The sequence below is a fragment of the Ictalurus furcatus genome, chromosome 1 (genome assembly GCF_023375685.1).
Source record: "Ictalurus furcatus strain D&B chromosome 1, Billie_1.0, whole genome shotgun sequence".
NCBI lineage: Eukaryota > Metazoa > Chordata > Actinopteri > Siluriformes > Ictaluridae > Ictalurus > Ictalurus furcatus.
The window spans coordinates 10,559,551-10,579,128 of record NC_071255.1 but is presented as its reverse complement, the minus strand read 5'-3'; the positions used below and the strand labels follow the sequence as shown (position 1 = coordinate 10,579,128).

General features: G+C 40.3%; 1 protein-coding gene across 1 annotated transcript in view; it reads right to left on the bottom strand.

Annotated features, from left to right (window-relative positions):
* Positions 1-5: 5 nt before the first annotated feature.
* vars1 (valyl-tRNA synthetase 1) overlaps positions 6-19,578 on the bottom strand; it is a 30,453-nt gene continuing 10,880 nt past the window's right edge. The window contains exons 9-31 of the mRNA XM_053624799.1: positions 19,199-19,363; positions 17,195-17,276; positions 15,827-15,946; positions 14,581-14,689; positions 14,384-14,472; positions 13,552-13,642; positions 13,262-13,386; positions 12,637-12,740; positions 11,117-11,275; positions 10,331-10,421; positions 7,301-7,406; positions 6,983-7,053; positions 6,763-6,888; positions 6,559-6,663; positions 6,114-6,182; positions 5,704-5,782; positions 5,482-5,609; positions 5,186-5,341; positions 4,858-5,076; positions 4,372-4,483; positions 2,030-2,208; positions 336-485; positions 6-220 (exon numbers count right to left, since the gene is read on the bottom strand). Coding sequence (XP_053480774.1) covers positions 152-220; positions 336-485; positions 2,030-2,208; positions 4,372-4,483; positions 4,858-5,076; positions 5,186-5,341; positions 5,482-5,609; positions 5,704-5,782; positions 6,114-6,182; positions 6,559-6,663; positions 6,763-6,888; positions 6,983-7,053; positions 7,301-7,406; positions 10,331-10,421; positions 11,117-11,275; positions 12,637-12,740; positions 13,262-13,386; positions 13,552-13,642; positions 14,384-14,472; positions 14,581-14,689; positions 15,827-15,946; positions 17,195-17,276; positions 19,199-19,363 — 2,704 coding nt within the window. The 3' untranslated portion in view covers positions 6-151. The remainder of the gene's footprint in view (positions 221-335; positions 486-2,029; positions 2,209-4,371; positions 4,484-4,857; positions 5,077-5,185; positions 5,342-5,481; positions 5,610-5,703; positions 5,783-6,113; positions 6,183-6,558; positions 6,664-6,762; positions 6,889-6,982; positions 7,054-7,300; positions 7,407-10,330; positions 10,422-11,116; positions 11,276-12,636; positions 12,741-13,261; positions 13,387-13,551; positions 13,643-14,383; positions 14,473-14,580; positions 14,690-15,826; positions 15,947-17,194; positions 17,277-19,198; positions 19,364-19,578) is intronic.

Genomic DNA, 19,578 nt, shown 5'->3' with positions numbered 1-19,578 from the left:
ATGGAAGCTATTCTTAGTATTTAATTAAGGTTCCTCATGAAGACACCGATTAAACAGCAGGGATGCACCTGCACAGCTACAGAGTGCAAGCAATTAATGTGTAAAAAATAAAGGAAGTAACAAAGGAAGAAGCGAAAGCCGAGACTATCTGTTACATCATCCTTCTGAAGTTCTCTATCGCTTCTGTCACTTTCTGCAGCTCAGTCTGACTCTGTCTCAACTGCAAAGTGAGAGAGAGAGAATAAAAAAAAAAATGTAATCCAGCTCCACAGAACAGCAGTGAGAATGGCTAATATTATAAAAGTATATGTATGTAACAAACTCCTCTTCCTCACCTTCTCAGCATCCTGCTCCTGAACCTTCGCCGGAACTTTCTCTCTGTAGTCGCTCTTCTTCATTTTCTCCTCCACTTTCTCCATCTGCTTCTCTAGCTCGCCCTTCTTCGTGGTCAGTTTGGCCACCTCCTTTTCTACATCAATCGAGCCCTGGTGCAGAGGACAAAATGACCAGCCGTCAATATACACACTGGAGAGCTGATCTAGAGGTCGTGTCAACGCTCTTCCACTTTTTATTTAGAAGCAGTCGGGGTCTAAGAGGGGAGAAGACATCTTGTGAGACACAAGCAGAAGGGAAGGTGACCCCCTTATCCGTCTTTATTACAATATATATTCTTCCCCAGTGAGACGATTTGGGCTCGGGTTACCCCGTCACCAACAGCACGATGTAGAATTGTTGATTCGTGGAATAATGAATGTGTAATCTCTAAATTCCATAATCAAGTAACTGATGGAGCTTGAAGCTACATTCTCACACGCATACAGTGACGCATTCATTTTCAGCGAGAGCTGGCGACTCTATACGGTCGAGTTCAGTGACACGATAAAGTTGAGTACAGTTTTACAGCCACTTGGTGTGTCGACTAGCGAAGCGAGTAGAGCACAAAATCGTTCTCGTGGACCCGGAGAGTCCGGCACTCGCGTCTTCACAGCTAGATATCCCCAGTGGCAAAGAGCACACACTGCTTCTCATTCATCTCGTAGGATACGATACATATACACTCAGTCTGTACAGGATTTCACTAAATTTTTTGTGGTTGTTGTGGCCAAAAAATTGTGATTTTGCTGCAGCTTTTTTTTTTTTTTTTGCAGAAAAACTACTTGAATTGTTGAAAGTGTAGGCAGCTTTGGCTGAATGCGCCTTCGTGATGACGCCACGTGATGCGTTTTGGCCCGATTTATTTTTTCAAATGCAGAATCCTGGATGGACTGTACTCTGGTGAATCTTCTAGACAAACGCTCTTCCTCCACAATGTTTAATTTTAGTGGCAAGAAAACTGGCTTGTTGTCAAAAGTGGAATGCAGGTTGCACCACCCGCTGATAAGTGTTTCTATGGCAACCAGTAGTAGGAACACCTACTGGCAACTTGCAGCATGTGTGTGAATGTACCTTTACACTCTCCTGATGGTCATTTTATATTAGGTTGCTTTTAAAAAAACAAAACAAAACAAAAAAAATAAACACTTTTTAAACTTCCACTCAATCAACTTTTCCCAGCACTTATTTTGATAGAAGATGAAACTCATACCTGGTCTCTGGTTAAACTTTTGTTTCACCTTTAAAGATTCTTGTGCAGCAGCTATTCTGCGCACGTTACACAGGTTTTCTGTCTCTCTGCGAGCGCGTTAATTAAAACTCCTGACATTTAAAGCATTCCGTGGTCTCGGCCCTCCATCTCACACGGTCAGCGTATCTCGTTCTGGTCTGTTAATGGTCAATAAGATGTGTCGAGCTCCTACGGATACCATCGCTACATTTTACAGCCCTGTTCATTGTTAAGGAGAACTCGTAGCTGAGGAGTGCTATACACGTAAAGAAAGAATTATTATTATCCTCCTCATAAAATGAATCATCTTCACGTTATTGTGATGTTATAAAGACCGTCACTGACGTGTGACCTATACTAGACTGATGCTGTGACGTCATGATATAAGCATTAGCTTGTCACGTTGTGAGTGATGAAGACTCTCACCTTCAGCATGAGATGGACGGTGCATTTGTCTGAAGCGATGGCCACCGCACAGCCTTCTGGGATAGCGCTTTCGCTCCCGGTGACCAGGTGAATAGCCTGAGAGTAGGAGAGAGTCTGGATCTGCAGACTGTATTTCTCCACCAGAGCTGCTGTGGTAGAGTCTATGCACTGCAGATAACCTGAGAGAGAATGAAGAAGCGGAAAATGGGTTCATTTGTTGCATAATGAGAACGCTGTTTTCAGATCAGCTGTGGAGTTGAAGGTCTTTGCGTTTCATTTCTTTACACTGTTTACATTAGTTAGCCTTCTTATTACCGGTGGTCGGCCGCACGCCGATTACGTCAATTGCCCACCGCGGCTCCGCCCCCGCTGTTGTTTTGCCTTTTTTTTTTTTTTAGTAATAATCATTTAGCTCAGTCAGAGAACGGACGCTACATTTAAATACCGAACGCGTCCGCTCAATTCAGCACGAGCCGAACGAGTCGGAGTCGCAGCGCTAATCAGTAGGAGTCAGATTTCATTTAGCACGTGACGAGAGTGGGGCGAGCCGACCGACGAGCTGGGCCGACCGACTAGACGAGCAAGGCGACCAATTAGACGAGCGGACCGACTAGACGAGTGAGGTGTGAGGCGAGCTGACTGACAAAACTGTGGCGGAAGATTTGGTTTCAAAGCGAAATGTAAAGGCGCCTACTTGGCAATATTTTGTTGTGTTTTTAATTAAGAATAATAATGGACCCAGCATTCAAGCGATTGCTGCCCCCGAATTGCCACTAAATCGAAAGCGAAGCGAAATGCGCACGGCCACACGGGCATTCATAAGCGACGGGGAAAGCGCCAACACCCCCCCCACAGATACCAGCATTACCGGTGTTGTCACATCCCTACCTCTTATGCCGAAATGTACACACTCTCAAACTTTTTTTTCCTGAAATGACAGGATTTTCATGAATACCAAATTTCTTGTGTAAATGCTTGTACGTACGATTTACCAATAAATCCTTTCATATCCATCTTGATAAACGAGGACCATTGTGATGCAATAAATACCCCTTAAACTGCAACAATACTGGAATGGCTTCAATGTTGGCAATATCAGCCCTGTTCAAAGTGTTTCACTCGAGTGAACCAGACTGAACTCTTTCGAGCCGACATCGGCGTAAGATCTCGGAGCAAACATGATGAAAAGCATGAGGCAACAATCTGGCAACACTCGAGCAGTGGTAGCTGCATTACATTTACTTAACTGTTTCAAATAAATTATACTTGTAAATAATTTGAGAACACTTTGGACACTCTTACTAGAAGAAAGCTGTAAGGAGAAAAAAAATAAGTGCTTTTTCTGTGGCTGAATCCTAAATAGGGTCATTATGTTCCTTACAAAAAAAAAAAACAAGTTGTGGGCATGCATACGAGGCCGTCTGGGATTTGGTCTAACTGCATGGATGGCCAGCCTAAAGAAACCATAAAGATGGGTGGGGATGCTCTTCCTTGGTTAGCCTTAGGACTGCAGTTGTTAAAGAACAGTTTATACAACAGACTTGAAGTTAAAACTAGAATGAATTCAGAAATGACTCTGATGCTCATACGCATAAGCTCCTGTTTATACTATATAGTCAAAAAACGCGACCGTGTACAGTTATAGAAGGGAAATGATTTATAATGGCACTCATCCGGTGTCACCCAGATGAGGACGGGTTCCCTTTCGAGTCTGGTTCCTCTCAAAGTCTCTTCCTCAGGTCATCTCAGGGAGTTTTCCCTTGCCACCGCCACCTCTGGCTGATAAACTCATACATTTAAACTGTATATCCGGAATCGATATATTTCTGTAAAGCTGATTTGTGACGATGTCCACTGTTAAAAGCGCTATCCAAATAAAATGTCAGTGAATTGAACTGAATGTAGGAGGGGCTTAATTGTTGTTGTTGTTGTTTTTTTTTAATTCTGTATAAAGACAAATTAAAAATTGTGAATGTTAAAATGTAGGCCTGATATTTGCATTAATAACAGAAAGGATTCATTTTTTAAATAAAGTTGCTTGGAGAACAGTGGTTGTTGTCTCATAAGCTTCAGTTGAGCAAGTATTTGAATTACATTATGTTTAAGATAATTATATTATTTCAGGGTTGGTTTTTTTTTGGTTTGTTTTTTTACACAATAACTCTTATTTGCCTTAAATTCTGCCAGTACTGCTGTCTATTAATGAGTAAACCTGAAAAATAGACGTGGCGTTTTCAGAGTATGTCTTTTGCATAGAAGAACTCCTCTTAACTTAATGCATCTCACATCATAATATAAAACACGCCCATCACATATCGTGCTTTCTGGTGCGATGCTCTTACAGTCTGCACGGGTCTTGGTCAGGTTGTAGTCGGCCCTGAGTGATCGAATGGTCCTGACCACGGTCATCACAAACTCCATCTGGTGGTCGAGCTCCTCGCTGTGCCAGCAAAACTGGAGATCAAACCGCAGAGACGGTGAGTAAAGCAGCTGGAAACATCTGAGCAGTTCCACAAAACAACTTTCTTCCCTACTGCAAAATCCTATGGTACTACTTCGAGAAATCCTACAACACTTTATGGGAAATTCTATGATGCAGCTTCATTGGGAAATCCTGTGATGTACTGCCTTTACAGGGGAATCGAACACTTCCGATGAAAACGATCACATATTTTTGTTACTCGGTATCTTTCACTCTCTAGAATGTATTCGTTCTAGTTTGGCTGTCAAACTGTGATTGTATTACACATGCACACACCAATTTTTTTTTTGGTTTTTTTTTAAAGTTTCGTAGCATGTCTGAAGTTTGACCCCGCCCCCAGACTCACCTCTGAGGTATCTGGGTAGGGGGTGACGGAGATGCTGGGGGGGCTGTCCTGGGCCTGCCTCCGTGGCAACCGTTGGAAGAGCTCTTCGGTGACGAAGGGCATCACGGGAGACAAAAGGCGGAGCCCCACATCCAGACAGGTGTAGAGAGTCTGCCTGCAAATGTCTGCTTGCTTCTGGCCTTCTGCGTCTGTCCGGCCCATCACAGGTTTCACGCTTTCCTAAAATAAATAAATAATAAATAAATACATACATAAAAAAACAGTTTTCCATTCATTCACACCAGGTGAGATGAAGAGAAATAAAAAGTGAAAGGAGCAGGTATATTACCAGATAAACATCACACAGCTCATAGAGCCAGAAGTTGTAGATGGCCGTGGTGATTGCTGGGAAATCGTACTCCTGGAATCCGTTTCCACAGAGGGCCACGGCAGCACAGAGGCGGGACAGAATCCACCTATCAGACACGCTCTCACTGCCGCACGGCTGCGTCACACAGATCAACACACAGAGCAAGGAGACGGCATCAACAAGAGGAAATCATCACTATAAATTCAAAATAATAGCCCATTGCATCATGAATGAAATCGGTTTTTTTATTTAACTAGCAACCACCGTCGTCTCACCTGAGCTTTCTCCCATGGCACGAAGCCCTCACCTAGCGTCTTGATAGAAAACTTCACGGCGTTCCACAGCTTGTTGCAGAAATACCTGTAACCCAGGATCCTGTTCACGTCCAGGTTAATGTCCCTTCCTGAGGCAGAGAACGATTTAAGTTTTATTCAAAGGTCAGTATTTGACCGGGGGTTTGATTGATAGGGGAGCGTTTAATAATAGGCGCTTGTTACCTTGGCTGGTGTAGGCACACAAGGCGAACCTAAGAGCGTCGGTTCCACACTCTGGAATTCCGTTGGGGTAATCAGATTTCTACAACAACAACAACAACAAAAAAAACAAACAAACAAACATGACAACGTGAAATATTCAGGCTTGCTGTACTGTTTCAAGAGCGCTTTTTAAAAAGGTCAAATGGAAACTTATCACAAAAGTGCAGTTCAGAGACTAGTATAAACAACCAATATGGAAGGCTAGTGTGTGCTAGTGTACGTATTAATCTTGCACTCAAGGCAGAGGTTAATCCAGATTTTAGAAAACCACAGTGTGAACTCATTACCCAAAAACACTAGTAGTGTACGAGTACAGTGATTTTTTATCAAGTCTCTAACTACATGCTCGACATTTTAGAGAAGAATTATACCTGTCCCTGTTTAGCCTTCTCAACTTCCAGTGGGTCCAGATTGCTGTCCTTCAGCTGATCATGGAGACCCTATACACACACACACACACACACACACACACACACGTATACACCCAATTCATGAAAACCAGTGAAGACCATGCAATTATGCCAACAGAATAATAAGAAGCAGCAGAAACTTTATTTACAGAGCACATACAAATGGTAGCTCAATCAATTGGTGCTGAAAATCAAGTAAAAATGTAATGAAAATGTATGCAATAGTATGCACAGACTAAATTAAAAGTGAAATTACATGGAAAATAGGAGACAAAGTACGAAAACAGATCAAAATGAACTAAAAAAAATAAAAATATATTATATAGATATATTAAATGCAAATCAAAACAAAATTAGCAAATAATAAAATCTCAGTAAATAATCAGCCTTTTTTTTTTTTGTGTACCTCCAGTGAGATTCCAGTGATGACGTCCAGAGGATCGATGACGTTACCCAGAGACTTGCTCATCTTCCTGCCGTGGGCATCCCTCACCACAGCATGCAGATACACCTTAATAGAAACAGGGATTTTAGAACTGTATAACAGCATTTTGGTATCACACATTTGTGGCTTGAGAAAACACACACACACACACACACACACACACACCTCTTTAAAAGGAAGTTTGCCTGTGAGTTTGAGCCCCATCATGACCATACGAGCCACCCAGAAGAACAGGATGTCATGGCCCGTCTCCAACAGCGTGCCTGGATAGAACACACTCAGGTCCTCGTTCTGGGACACACAAAAACACCACACGCGTTACAGAAATGCCATCTCATTGGTTTAAGAGCAGAAATAGTGAGATGATCAGCTGACGTGAGCTTACTTCGTTTGGCCATCCGAAGATGGAAAACGGGAAGATTCCAGAAGAAAACCAGGTATCCAAAACGTCCTCATCTAACACATACACACAAGTACACGTGAGCATACACATTCATTTTGCCATGCATTTTCATTTAAACATAAAACATTAAGGATTAATACAAAAATACATAATCATTGTGATCCATTTTCGTCTTATACTCAAAAAACATCTTTAACACAGACATTGGCACATTTTAGGCAATAGAAATGCAGACATCATAAAAGGTATAAAGGTAACAGCAGTAATCAGCGTGGAGTGTATGCATGGTGAAGGTGTTACCTTGGCGAAGGGAGATTTTATCTGCAGTGACGTTGAAGCGCTTCGCTGCTTTCTCTCGGGCTTCTTCCTCCGACCGTCCACTGACCCAGTAATGACCATCTACATCCTTCAAACACCCAAACACAGATTAATACCGAGTAGGATTCAGTATGCCCCCTACTAGAAGTTGACCGAAGTTGGGCGGTACCTGCTGATCAACAATTAATCAACCCATAGATTTTAAAACTGATACGCAAAACACAACACACAATGTAAAATACTGCTCAACTTTACTACAAAAATAAACAGTACTGACTGTACCACTTATTTGCAAAACTGTACTGTACTTTTTTTTAAATGGAATAAATAAATAAATATGAATATATATGAACTATTAATAAATATTAAAGTAAATGAAAGATATACATCCAAACTGAACCAAAAAGTAACACTCCAAGTAACAAATAAAAATAGAGACATTCAAAATGAATCCAAAAAAAAATCAAAAATTCAAATAACACTACAAAATTTGTCGGTGACAGTTTTTAATCCGCCTCTAGAGGCCGCTCTCGTACTGAATAATAGCATCAGACACTTCTCAGCCGCTCCCGCAACAGACGCAACCAGAAAAAACTGCGTGGATTTTTGCCGCTCGCTTATTGGTGCCGATTAATCAGCAAAACTGATCAATCGACTTCTACCCCTACTTATCTTAAGCCGGGTTCACACTACCATTTTGGCCACGATTTGGTCGTCTGAGACAACTTTTGAGAATCCTAAAAGGTTCCTCTAATCCTAGGCCAGAATCTGTAGTCTCTGATCGCTAGTTTGACGTGTTCCCCGACAGCCGATTAATGGCCGTCGCGATCACATTTTTCCCGACAGTGTCAGAAGATTTGAGGCACAGTCCTGTAGCGTGGCGTCTCCGACTCCGTACGAGTCTTCCTGCGTGCGTCTTAACTGTCGTACAGTCCGACATTAATGACAGCTGAGATCCTACAGTGTGGCAAAGCTTATAGCGGGGATCGTGTTCATACAGTCTGACAAACAACAGTCACAAAGGACTATTAAAAATCACACGGTGTGCACCCGGCTTAATTTATATTGTATTAGGATATATATGTTGTGTTTAAGTAGCCCATGCTTCTACTAGTTTTAACACAGGTTTACTACAAATAAAGGATTTATTTTTCTTTCTTTGCATTGCATTATAGCTTACGAACAGAACATGAGAATGTGTGTATATTTGTACACATCTATTCCATATATCCCTATATCCAAAAAAATACTGTACCTCATTATAAAACTAAGATGGAACGTATAAACCCAATAAGCTTAAACTAACTGAACTGTCAGGACTGGGCCAGCAGAGAGCTCTCGTATACAGTGCCCTCCACTAATATTGGCACTCTTGGTAAATAGGAGCAAAGAAAGCTGTGAAAAATTATTGTTTAACCTTTTGATCTTTTGTTCAAAGAAATTCACAAAAATACTCTACTTTCATGGATATCAAACAATTGCAAACAAAAGACAAAATAGGTTTATCCAAAAATTTATCTTTATTAATATAGGTGTGCAAAAATTATTGGCACCCTTCGAGTCAATACTTTGTGATACCTCCCTTTGCCAAGATAACAGCTCTGAGTCTTCTCCTATAATGCCTGATGAGGTTGGAGAATTCATGGCAAGGGATCTGAGACCGTTCCTCCATACAGAATCTCTCCAGATTCTTCACATTTCGAGGTCCACACTGGTGGACTCTCCTCTTCAGTTCACCCCACAGGTTTTCTATGGATTTCAAGTCAGGAGACTGGGATGGTCATGGCAGGACCTTGATTCTGTGGTCAGTAAACCATTTTTGTGTTGATTTTGATGTATGTTTTGGATCGTTGTCCTGCTGGAAGATCCAACCACGGCCCATTTTAAGCTTCCTGGCAGAGGCAGTCAGGTTTTCATTTAATATCTGTTGATATTTGATGAGAGTCCATGATGCCATGTATCCTAACAAAATGTCCAGGTCCTCTGGCAGAAAAACAGCCCCAAAACATTAAAAAGCCACCACCACATTTAACCGTGGGCATGAGGTACTTTTCCATATGGCTTCCTCTCTGTGTGCGCCAAAACCACCTCTGGTGTTTATTGCCAAAAAGCTCTATTTTGGTTTCATCTGGCCATAGAACCCGATCCCATTTGAAGTTCCAGTAGTGTCTGGCAAACTGAAGACACCAGAGTTTGTTTTTGGATGAGAGTAGACGCTTTTTTCTTGAAACCCTTCCAAACAACTTGTGGTGATGTAGGTGACTTCAGATTGTAGTTTTGGAGACTTTCTGACCCCAAGACTAACTAACTTCTGCAATTCTCCAGCTGTGATCCTTGGAGATTTTTTGGCACTCGAACCGTCCTCTTCACGATGCATTGAGACAATATAGACACACGTCCTCTTCCAGGTTGATTCAGAACATTTCCTGTTGACTGGAACTTCTTAATTATTGCCCTGATGGTGGAAATGGGCATTTTCAATGCTTGTGCTATTTTCTTCTAGCTACTTCCCATTTTGTGAAACTCAACCTTTTGCCACACAACACAGCTATATTCCTTGGTCTTACCCATTGTTATGAATGACTAAGGGAATCTTGCCCATGTGTTACCTCATATTTATACCCCTGAGAAACACCTACTCACCCAGGTACACTAAAACTTTTTTAAAATATCAATGGGAATGTACTTAAAATATATTTTTCCTCATATGAATTCATAAATGTGCCAATAATTGTTGCGCACCTATATTTAACAAAGATATTTTTTGATAAACCTGTGTTGTGTTTGCAACTGTTTGATATCCATGAGAGCGGAGTATTTTGGTGAATTTTTTGAACAAAACATCAAAAGGTTAAACAATAAAGACAATGATTCACAGCCTTCTTTGCTCATATTTACCAAGGGGGCCAATATTAGTGGACGGCACTGGAATTCTAAACTCATAGTCAGCTTTCTGAAGGTGACTAAATGGTCAGTTTTGTTATGGTACAGTAGCAGCAGGCACATGCTCACCTCTCCTGGTTTCACTGAGGGATCATTCACTGTGATGAAGTACGCCGGGATCCTGTGACCCCACCACAGCTGACGAGAGATACACCAATCTCTAAACATATAGAGAACACATCTTGTGTAACCAGCACGTTTCTGACAAACACATTGAGTGCTTGGCTTGTAACAAATAAGTTAAAAAGTTCCTGTGAAGTGCCATGAAACTGTTATTCGATGTGTTGAAGCGATTTCTACTGAAACAGGAAGTCAGGGCGGGACATATCGAGTCACTCTCATATCGAGGACAGCCCCCCCCAGCATCTCCTCCACCTTTTTAAATAGCCAATAGCGTTTAGCTTACCTCACAGCCCGTGCTACATCGTCCTTCACAGTTAGTACCATGGATTTTTATAATGCTAGGGGCAAGTTTTTTTTCAGATTCTACAGAGTATTTGATTGGACAAAAAAAAATCTGATGAGAAGCTGAAGTGCAGAATGATGTCATTAAAGTTGCTGATCCGTATCGGTGGTAGAGAGAGACTGTACATTTTGAATGCGTACATCTTCTAAACGCGAATTTTCTCATTGTTTTAGAGCACACTAGCTTATAGATAACCTTAAGGCTGAAATGTTCATACTAAAAGCCACAAAACACAAACTTTGATTTCACAGGGGCTTTAAAACAGTGAGAAACGTACGGTAAAAACCTTAGTCTCACAATGAGCACTTTAAACTGACAGTGTGGCGTACACTCCTCATCAGACAATATTTATAGCAATGACTGACTGGTCACAGACAATGAGAGCTCACCTGATATTATCCATCCAGTTAAACCAGGTTTTGAGGTGGTGCTCAGGAATGATCTTCAGCTCTCCGTTCCTCACCGCGTCGGCCGCCTGCTTCCCCATTCCTGCGCAGTCAACATACCACTGCGGCTTCAGCAGAGGCTCCACGATGTCCTTAGAGCGGCTACACACACACACACACACACACACACACAAACACACACACACACACATTAGAGCAGTGACTTTTATCCTGCATGTCATGGGCTGTGGTGATTCTGCAAATGTAGCTATTAATCTTTTTTCCAATGTTTTTTTTTTCTTCCACTAAAAACGATCGGCGTTGATTCAGTGGTTAAAGTTCTGATCAGAGTTCAAATCCCAGCATTATATCGTGAATGAAGAAAATTCATTGTTTAAACAAATCAATCGAACAGGACACACCTGGGTAACAAGAAACACCTGTCAGTCACATGTTCGGATATTTTTGCTCGCCTACAAATTAGGTGGTCTGATACAAAATGTGCTATGTTCTATATGTCGTTTATAAAGTACCAGAAAATAAAAGCAAGCTGAAATTCTAAACGTTCTTCTCATTCATCTTTTGATCTCAAACCCAAATGTCTTCAGTCTACAGCAAAAAACAAACGAACTGGCTTTTACAAAGTTTGACTCAGCACTGCTACAGGATGTCATTCTAACCTTAAATGTCTTACACCCTTTTCCCTTTTATTAATGAGAATACAAAATGTCCTGAAGATTATGTCAGACCTCCACTCAGTCAAGGGCCTCATCAGCTCTTCATTTAAATCTCTTGGAATGATTGAAGGAGTGAAAGTGACCTATATTAAGCTGAGACTAGCTAGATCTAGCTAAGTGGTGCATCCCGTGACCTTGGCAAGCTTCGTTATAAGAGATTAAAATGCACTGAAAACCTTTCCACCACTCGGCGGAACTGATTAAACCCCTCGGATGAGTGGAGGAGTCTGTGTGTCCAGTCATCTTGACTTTACAATTCAAAGAAAGATGAAGCACATCTGTAGAACTCATACCCCTGAGATTGCGCATGCACAACCAAAAAAAAAAAAAAACCTCATCAGCTAGAATAGAGACGGTGTATTGCTTTAACGATAGAGCTCTTTAAACACTGGGTGGACGAAAAGTCAGGAACATGCTGAGCAAATGTGTCGATCTGATAATTTGGAGCAAAATCCAAAAAAAAAAAAAAAAAAAAAAAAAAGCAGAGGCAGTGACTGAGAACGAGTGTATTGCGCACACGTGAACATGTTGAGCATATGTTGTAACTAATAAATAAAAAATTACACATATTTAGCTTTACTCTCATTGGCTCCTGGTTTTTTAGGAAACCCTAATGGGTCTTCAAAGAAGTGACCAGGTATCGCTTTAAAACTATTGCGATATACCTGGAATCTTGATTAAAAAGTGTGTGGCTTTGTTTTAGGAAGTCAGTACGCGCCTCTTTCCTCTTACAGTATGATCGTTGTAGCTGTTGTGTTAAGGTTGTTGAGAGATCACGGGACTGACCTGCACACCGGCACCACCATGGGATTATCTTTAATCTCTTTGAACTGGCCCCTGTCCTTTAGGGCCTGGAGCACAGCTTTCCTCGCCTCGAAACGCTTCATGCCCTACCAAGAACAACAAGATTTAACCTTCCAGTTCCATTTTCAAGGGGCAAAACAATCACTTTGAACTTTTCAGTAAAATAGAACAACAAATGAGTTTCAACAATGGTTTTCTTCTCATGACAAATCATTCCTAAAAAAAATAAAAATAAAAAAATAATCACATTTACACTACAATGACCATATTCAGGCCGTTCTGCTCTCAGTACCTGTCGTGACATTTCCATCTCTTATTTACGCTTACGCCTGCCGTCAGAAGGATATCCAAACTTGTAAAATGGGGTCTACATATCAATTTCAATGGAGTATTATTTATATTAGACAAAAATACTGTCAAATTTATTTATTTATTTATTTATTTATTTATTTATTTAAATGGGACCCTGGGTCCTCGAAAAGTCTATTTTCTACTGCTTTCCATTTTAAAGCAATACTTAGATGGCCTGGATCAGTGGGGTAATCAATAGCGAACAGAACATGAGGCAATATAAGGTCAAGTCTTCATGTGTAGTGTGTAAGTGTACCAGGAATGGAGGAGGAACGTTGATGAGGAAGCCATTCTCATCCAGGATGTTGATAAAGGGTAGTTTGTGTCTCTCACCCACTTCATAGTCGTTGTGATCGTGAGCAGGAGTGATCTTCACCGCACCTACAGGAATAATATAATAACCTAGCACACTCGTTTCACCACTTAATCAGTACAGGAATGTGAAGCGGACTTCTTAAAATGAAGCTCAATCTTGAAGGGGAACTGGTGACCATCATGAACCACCGAGTTATCAAATGTGCAATCAGGACATTTTCAGGTGTTCACCTGTCCCAAAGCTCATGTCCACAAAGTCGTCAAACACGATGGGCAGCTTTCGGTCGCAGAATGGGTGAACTGCCACCTTTCCTTTCAGGTGCTATAAAAACAGGAAAAGAGGATGAGAAATCAAAGCAGGAAACACATGCAGGCTACATAATATGTTATCAATTTGACAGACAGCTGAACGGAAATGAAATACCTCCACATAAATAACAAAATTGGAATAGAGTAAGTTAAACGATAAGCTGTTTATCACCCTGTTAATCAGAATCACTACAGAAGACGACGACTACGACACTACACGCTGAGGATCACATGCTCATAAGTTTGTTTCCATTACATACAACACTGTATGAGGATAAATAGAGATATAACTGCTGAGTTTTTAAGAGTACATATAAGAAATTCACTGGAAATTTTAGATAATACAATTGACACAAATTCACCCAGACTGCCCAAACACCTTGGCATGTAAACGCGACCATTTTGAAAAAGCCGTAAGAAAGTAAAACAGAGGTGGAAGTAGGGCTGGTCGATACGATAAAAAAAAAAAATCATATCACGATACTTCAGGACATTTCTACGATAAAAGATGCGCATCACAATACATAATATAGCTAACAAACTGCCTGCAAAAGAGTAGTAAAATAAACAAAATACGTTCAGTACCAGCTAATTTGTAATTATTAGAAATGTAAAATAAATTTTAAAAAAAAACCATCACAATACCAACCAATATCACAGAAAAGTGTATCGCGGAAACATTTATCGCGATATCAATATTATATCGATATATCGCCCAGCCCTTGGTGGAAGGAGAAAAAGGAGACATTTATACCTGATATCTGGAATCGTTAGGATGCACAGCCACAGCTGTATCTCCCAGCATGGTCTCGATACGTGTGGTCGCCACAACCACCTCCTCATCTATTCAAGGAAAGCACCAAATATATAAGCTGTTAACGTTAGAATTTTATTAAATGAATATTCTGTGTATATACACACACACACACACAATAGAATCCATCCTCTTACCTGATCCCTCGATCTTGTAGGAGAAAGACACCAGCACTCCAAACTCCACCTTTTCCTTATAGCCTGGCACAGGAAGCAGAGTTCTGCCAGTCAGCTCCTTCTTATCCACCTGAAGCAGCACACAAAGATGACAACACTCGCACATTTGCAACAATAGCACAGCATCACGATTATCACAGCTTGGATGAAACGCTATACAATAAACTGATCAGAGTGCAAACTGGACTAGTGTTGTCAGGAATGCATACGTCATTAATTATTGACCCTATTACTGCATGAAATATTACATTTACATCATTTTTCATGGATTTTTATTATTTGAAGTAGTTCAATAAATAAATACGTATTTTAAAAAATTTTAAGGGGGAGCTGGTAAATTGTCGTCGTATGGCAACAAATGTGCGATGGTGGAAAATATCATTCGTATGAGATTTTATACAATTCCAATTACCGCATTTCCCAGACTAAAAGTTTCAACGTGTTTTTGCCTCTAAAAAATTAGCATGTAAAAGTTATATCTGCTAGAAAGGAACTGCAGCTGTATTAAGCATGTGGATGGATTTACTCACTGAAAATACATACAAAAATTAGATCTAAACATGTTTTTGGTGAAGTATCTTTTTTATTCTTTCTCTTGAAACATAAAATTTTGAAAATAAGGTGCAATTGCAAAAACGTCTGAAATTACAACAGTTTTTCTTACTTTGAATGTGAAAAAAGGTAAATAAACTATTATAGAATCCTAGTGTCTTTGTTGCTATGTAGGCCCGTTTCAATTCATGAATCCACATACTGCAGTTCTATTATCGCATGTTGTTGCCATATGGCAGCATTTACATTTTATCATTTAACAGAATACTCAAAATATATAAACTTGTTTAAATGACGAAAATAAATGTTAACGCATCTTAGATAGTGTTTACATTTTTTTTCCTTCAAGTAATTTTGCTTAAAAATATTGAAAAATTAATCACATTTTTGAGAGCCCTCTGATGATGACCTTCACCATGTCATGTGATTGCAGAAAAGGAAGTGCAAACAGCACTTTCTGGTCATGTGACATGGCATTTTTTTGGTTACGTCAAGGTTAAAAGACTCCTTTTTTTGCAGTTACATAGGAAAATAGCAGTTGTGTATTACTGCCCATGAACAAATTGGAGAAAAATGTATTGTTGCCATATGGCAACATCATGCAGTAAAGGGTTAAGCATGACACTGTACAGATGAGGCTAGTGACCTCACGCACCTCTATATCGGAGATGGCAGAGTTGAGGGTGCAGGACCAGTTGACCAGTCTCTTGCTCCTGTAGATCACCCCCTCTTCATGCATACGAATAAAAGACTCCTGAACAGCGTAGGACAGTTTCTACACACACAGATTTACACACAGTAAGAAACAAGATTTTGATGAAATCCATCAAACTGGATTTCACATATTTTCTGAGCCAAAACAGTGACATCCAGTCAATTCCACAACTAATGTGATTATGACTGTATAAATTATTCTCATGCACAGTGATTTTTCTGCCCCCCCCACGATTCATCTACTTTCCAGACCGCCTCACATATGGCATGCATGACCATTCCTTTTATTCCCACTATGCAAGGAAACCATTTTTAAGAAATATCTTAAAAACATAAGACACTGCTTAATAGCCTCCTTAAAATTATACCGCTTAACTGCTAACATAATGCTGGCCCTTTGACTGCCTTAATCACCATTTTGAAAAGAGGACAAAAATTGGCACGTTCCCTTTTTTTTATTATTATTTTCCAACAAGTGGAGAAAATGGCATGAGTGGCATGAAAAATTGCATCACCCTTCAAAATATGATTTCTTAAATAACCACTGTACACAACAATTCAAATAAACTTCTAACAAAAATCACTGACAGATAATAATCTCTCAAAAACCTGTTTCCGAATGAATGTCACGCCATGAAATATTTATTATGAAACGTATATATTCCTTTTATATATTCTTCTTTGTACTTGTTCATGAAGAGTGCTAAAACCTGCAGGGTTGCCTATTTATTAAATGTTATGAATGTCTGTGTAATGTTCACTGACAGTGCACCTAAACAAAACAAAAAAACAAAAACACAAATTGAATTACAGCATGCCGCTATCGCTCTTTTAATGATTTACCCAACAGCTTTTACCAATACTGGATCTCAGCAGCTGCACATTACTCATAACAAAAATAGGATTTCTGCATCCCTATAAATAAGCGCACGCACACACACACACACACAAAAAAAAACCCAACATTGCTGTATCTTCACCTCATCTTACACTACTTATCTGGAGCGTTCCTGTAATCCATCTTCTGACAGGCTAAAACAATCCAATTCGATTTTCCTCAGATGATCAGATTTAAGTGCTTACACTTACTAGGGAGGGGAACATTAGCTGAAATTACTTACAGTTGATCAAAATGGTGTTCAGTGGGACTGAAAAGACATTAGACATCTAGGGAGCTGTAAATCGAATAAATAAAAGTAATGGAGTGTCTAAACAAAGCTTTAGACCGACTCCACGATGCGGTTCAAATTCGGTTAAAGCTGAACTATCTAAACGACGTGTCTGAGGGCACGTGTGATTTCCTACTCACAGGATCCATAGTGAAACACGCTCGGTCCCAGTCCAGGGAAGAGCCAAGTTTCTTCAGCTGGTGGTAGATACGATCTCCTTTTCTAATGACAGAACAGACAGAACACCCCTCTCGTGTGATTCACTAAGCAATCAATAAATAAAACCCATTGTCTCATACTATTAAACATTTAATGAATATGAAAATCGATTAAGGCAAAAAAAGATAAATATGCAGCGACTTTGCTTCCAACAACAATCCCCATATGTTATAACGCATGCTCTATCTAGTATCTAGGTTTATTTACTGCAGCCATATAAACACCTATTTCCTGAACTTTCCAGTTACATTGAGTTGAACTGCAGAATCATATTTTGTATCACATCAACAGCAAACATTACATTTCAGATAGATTCAAATCAGTATTAGTGAAGCTTGGTTTTTAAGTTATTGAGCTTCAGATTAGGAAATGCCATCCATGTTCCATACGGCTTATCCAACACAGGGTCGCTGGGAGCCTGGAGCCTAGCGGGGCACAACTGCACACCCATTCACACACTACAATTCGGAAATGTCAAATCAGCCTGCCTGTCAGCCTCTAATGCATGTCTTTGGACTGGAGGAGGAAACTGGAGTACCTGGAAGAACCTCTCAAGGCATAGGGAGAACATGCAAACCCCCCACATACACGGCAGAGGCAGGATTTGAACCCCCAACCCTGGAGGTGCGAAGCAAACATGCAAACCACTAAGCCATGGCGCCGCCTAGATTAGGAAACTAAAACAATGCATCCAAGTGTGTTTGTGTTTACTACAATCCTTAATTTTATTGTTATTACTTTTTTTTTTTTTTTAAACGTTTATGGTTATTTAACATATTTAACGTACTGAGAAACCTTAAACCTCTTTCCTAAAGACTTTCCCAGTTTCTAAAACTTACTGAATGCTGACACTGGAGACTCATTACGTATATATTAAGATTTAATAAACAACAATTAATCAACAATTAAATGCTTTTATTTGTTAAATAGCAGCATGGTTGGTTTTTTTTTTTAGCTATTTATTATTAGCCTTATGTGTGGCTGCTACAAAAGTTCCTTTGATTTAGCTGTTACCCTAACCCTATGAGATCTGCTACGTTATTAATATAAACCCGTGATCTGACCTACAGCCGGCAACTCTGTCAGCGCTACTGTTATTAATTAAGCAACACCTTCTGACCAATCAGAATCCTGAGCTGATCAGCACTGTGGAAAAAAATGTGATAATATCTGTAACAATTATTAATGACCTAATAGTAGTCTGTAGTAATCGGTCCATACAGGATTCTGTATGGATTCCGTTTTTTTGTGATTGTTGCGGCCAAAAATGCTCGATTTTACTGTAGCCCCCAATCACAGGACGCGTCTTGGCCCAAATCTGCAGAAAATCTGCTGTAATTTTGAAAAAATGACAAGCTCCTAGGAATATTGTGCCGTTTCATTTCTGGATCGCAGAATCCCAAAATCCTGGAGGAACTGAATAATCCCCACCACAGACACGTTGTTAAAATAATCAAACCGGAGCGCGTTAGAATTCTCAGATCTGATTGGTCAGAAGGAGAGTATTATTTTTGTAAAACAGCATGGCTTATACACTAGTTCTGGCTGTAACATGAACAATGGGTTTATATTAATGCCTAGAGACTTATCTGGTGGACAATTCGCATAACTAATATAATCGGCCTGTCGTGTTATTCCTTACTTATAAAATTGACGACCCCCTCCGTTTATATTTTCACAGGCCTCTCTATTTGAACCATGGCTTTAGCATAGACAGATTATGCTCCAGACTACCAGGTGCAATATAAAACAAAACAAGCAACATTAAAAGCATACAGGACACCTGACGTAATATCATGTAATCTGAAGTGATTTCACTCAACACCTTCAGTGTGTAATGTTAACAAACCTGTTCCACCATGGCTGGCCCTGTACTGACGTTTCTGTTCCCCATGTCCCTTCCTTGCACATCACACTCGACTTACTCATTTTTCCACTTCCAGACCTCTTCGATGAAGTTCTCTCGGCCGAGGTCATGTCTGGTCATCCCTCTCTCCCTCATCAGTTTCTTCTCCACCACCACCTGAGTCGCGATGCCAGCGTGATCGCAGCCCGGGTTCCACAGCGTGGTCTCGCCTCTCATCCTGTGCCTGCATCGTCAGACGAAGGAGGGCCGATACGTCACAGATCGGCTTTGGGTTATTGATACAAATACTGCAAGAGCACATACTGTACTGCGCACTACTAATCACAGCATGGTGCACCAAACACGTGCTATCGTGTCTCACTGTATAGATAAGCCCCATAGAGCATGATGGGGATAGAATTCTGTCTCCAACATCCCTAACACCATCCTTTGTCAATG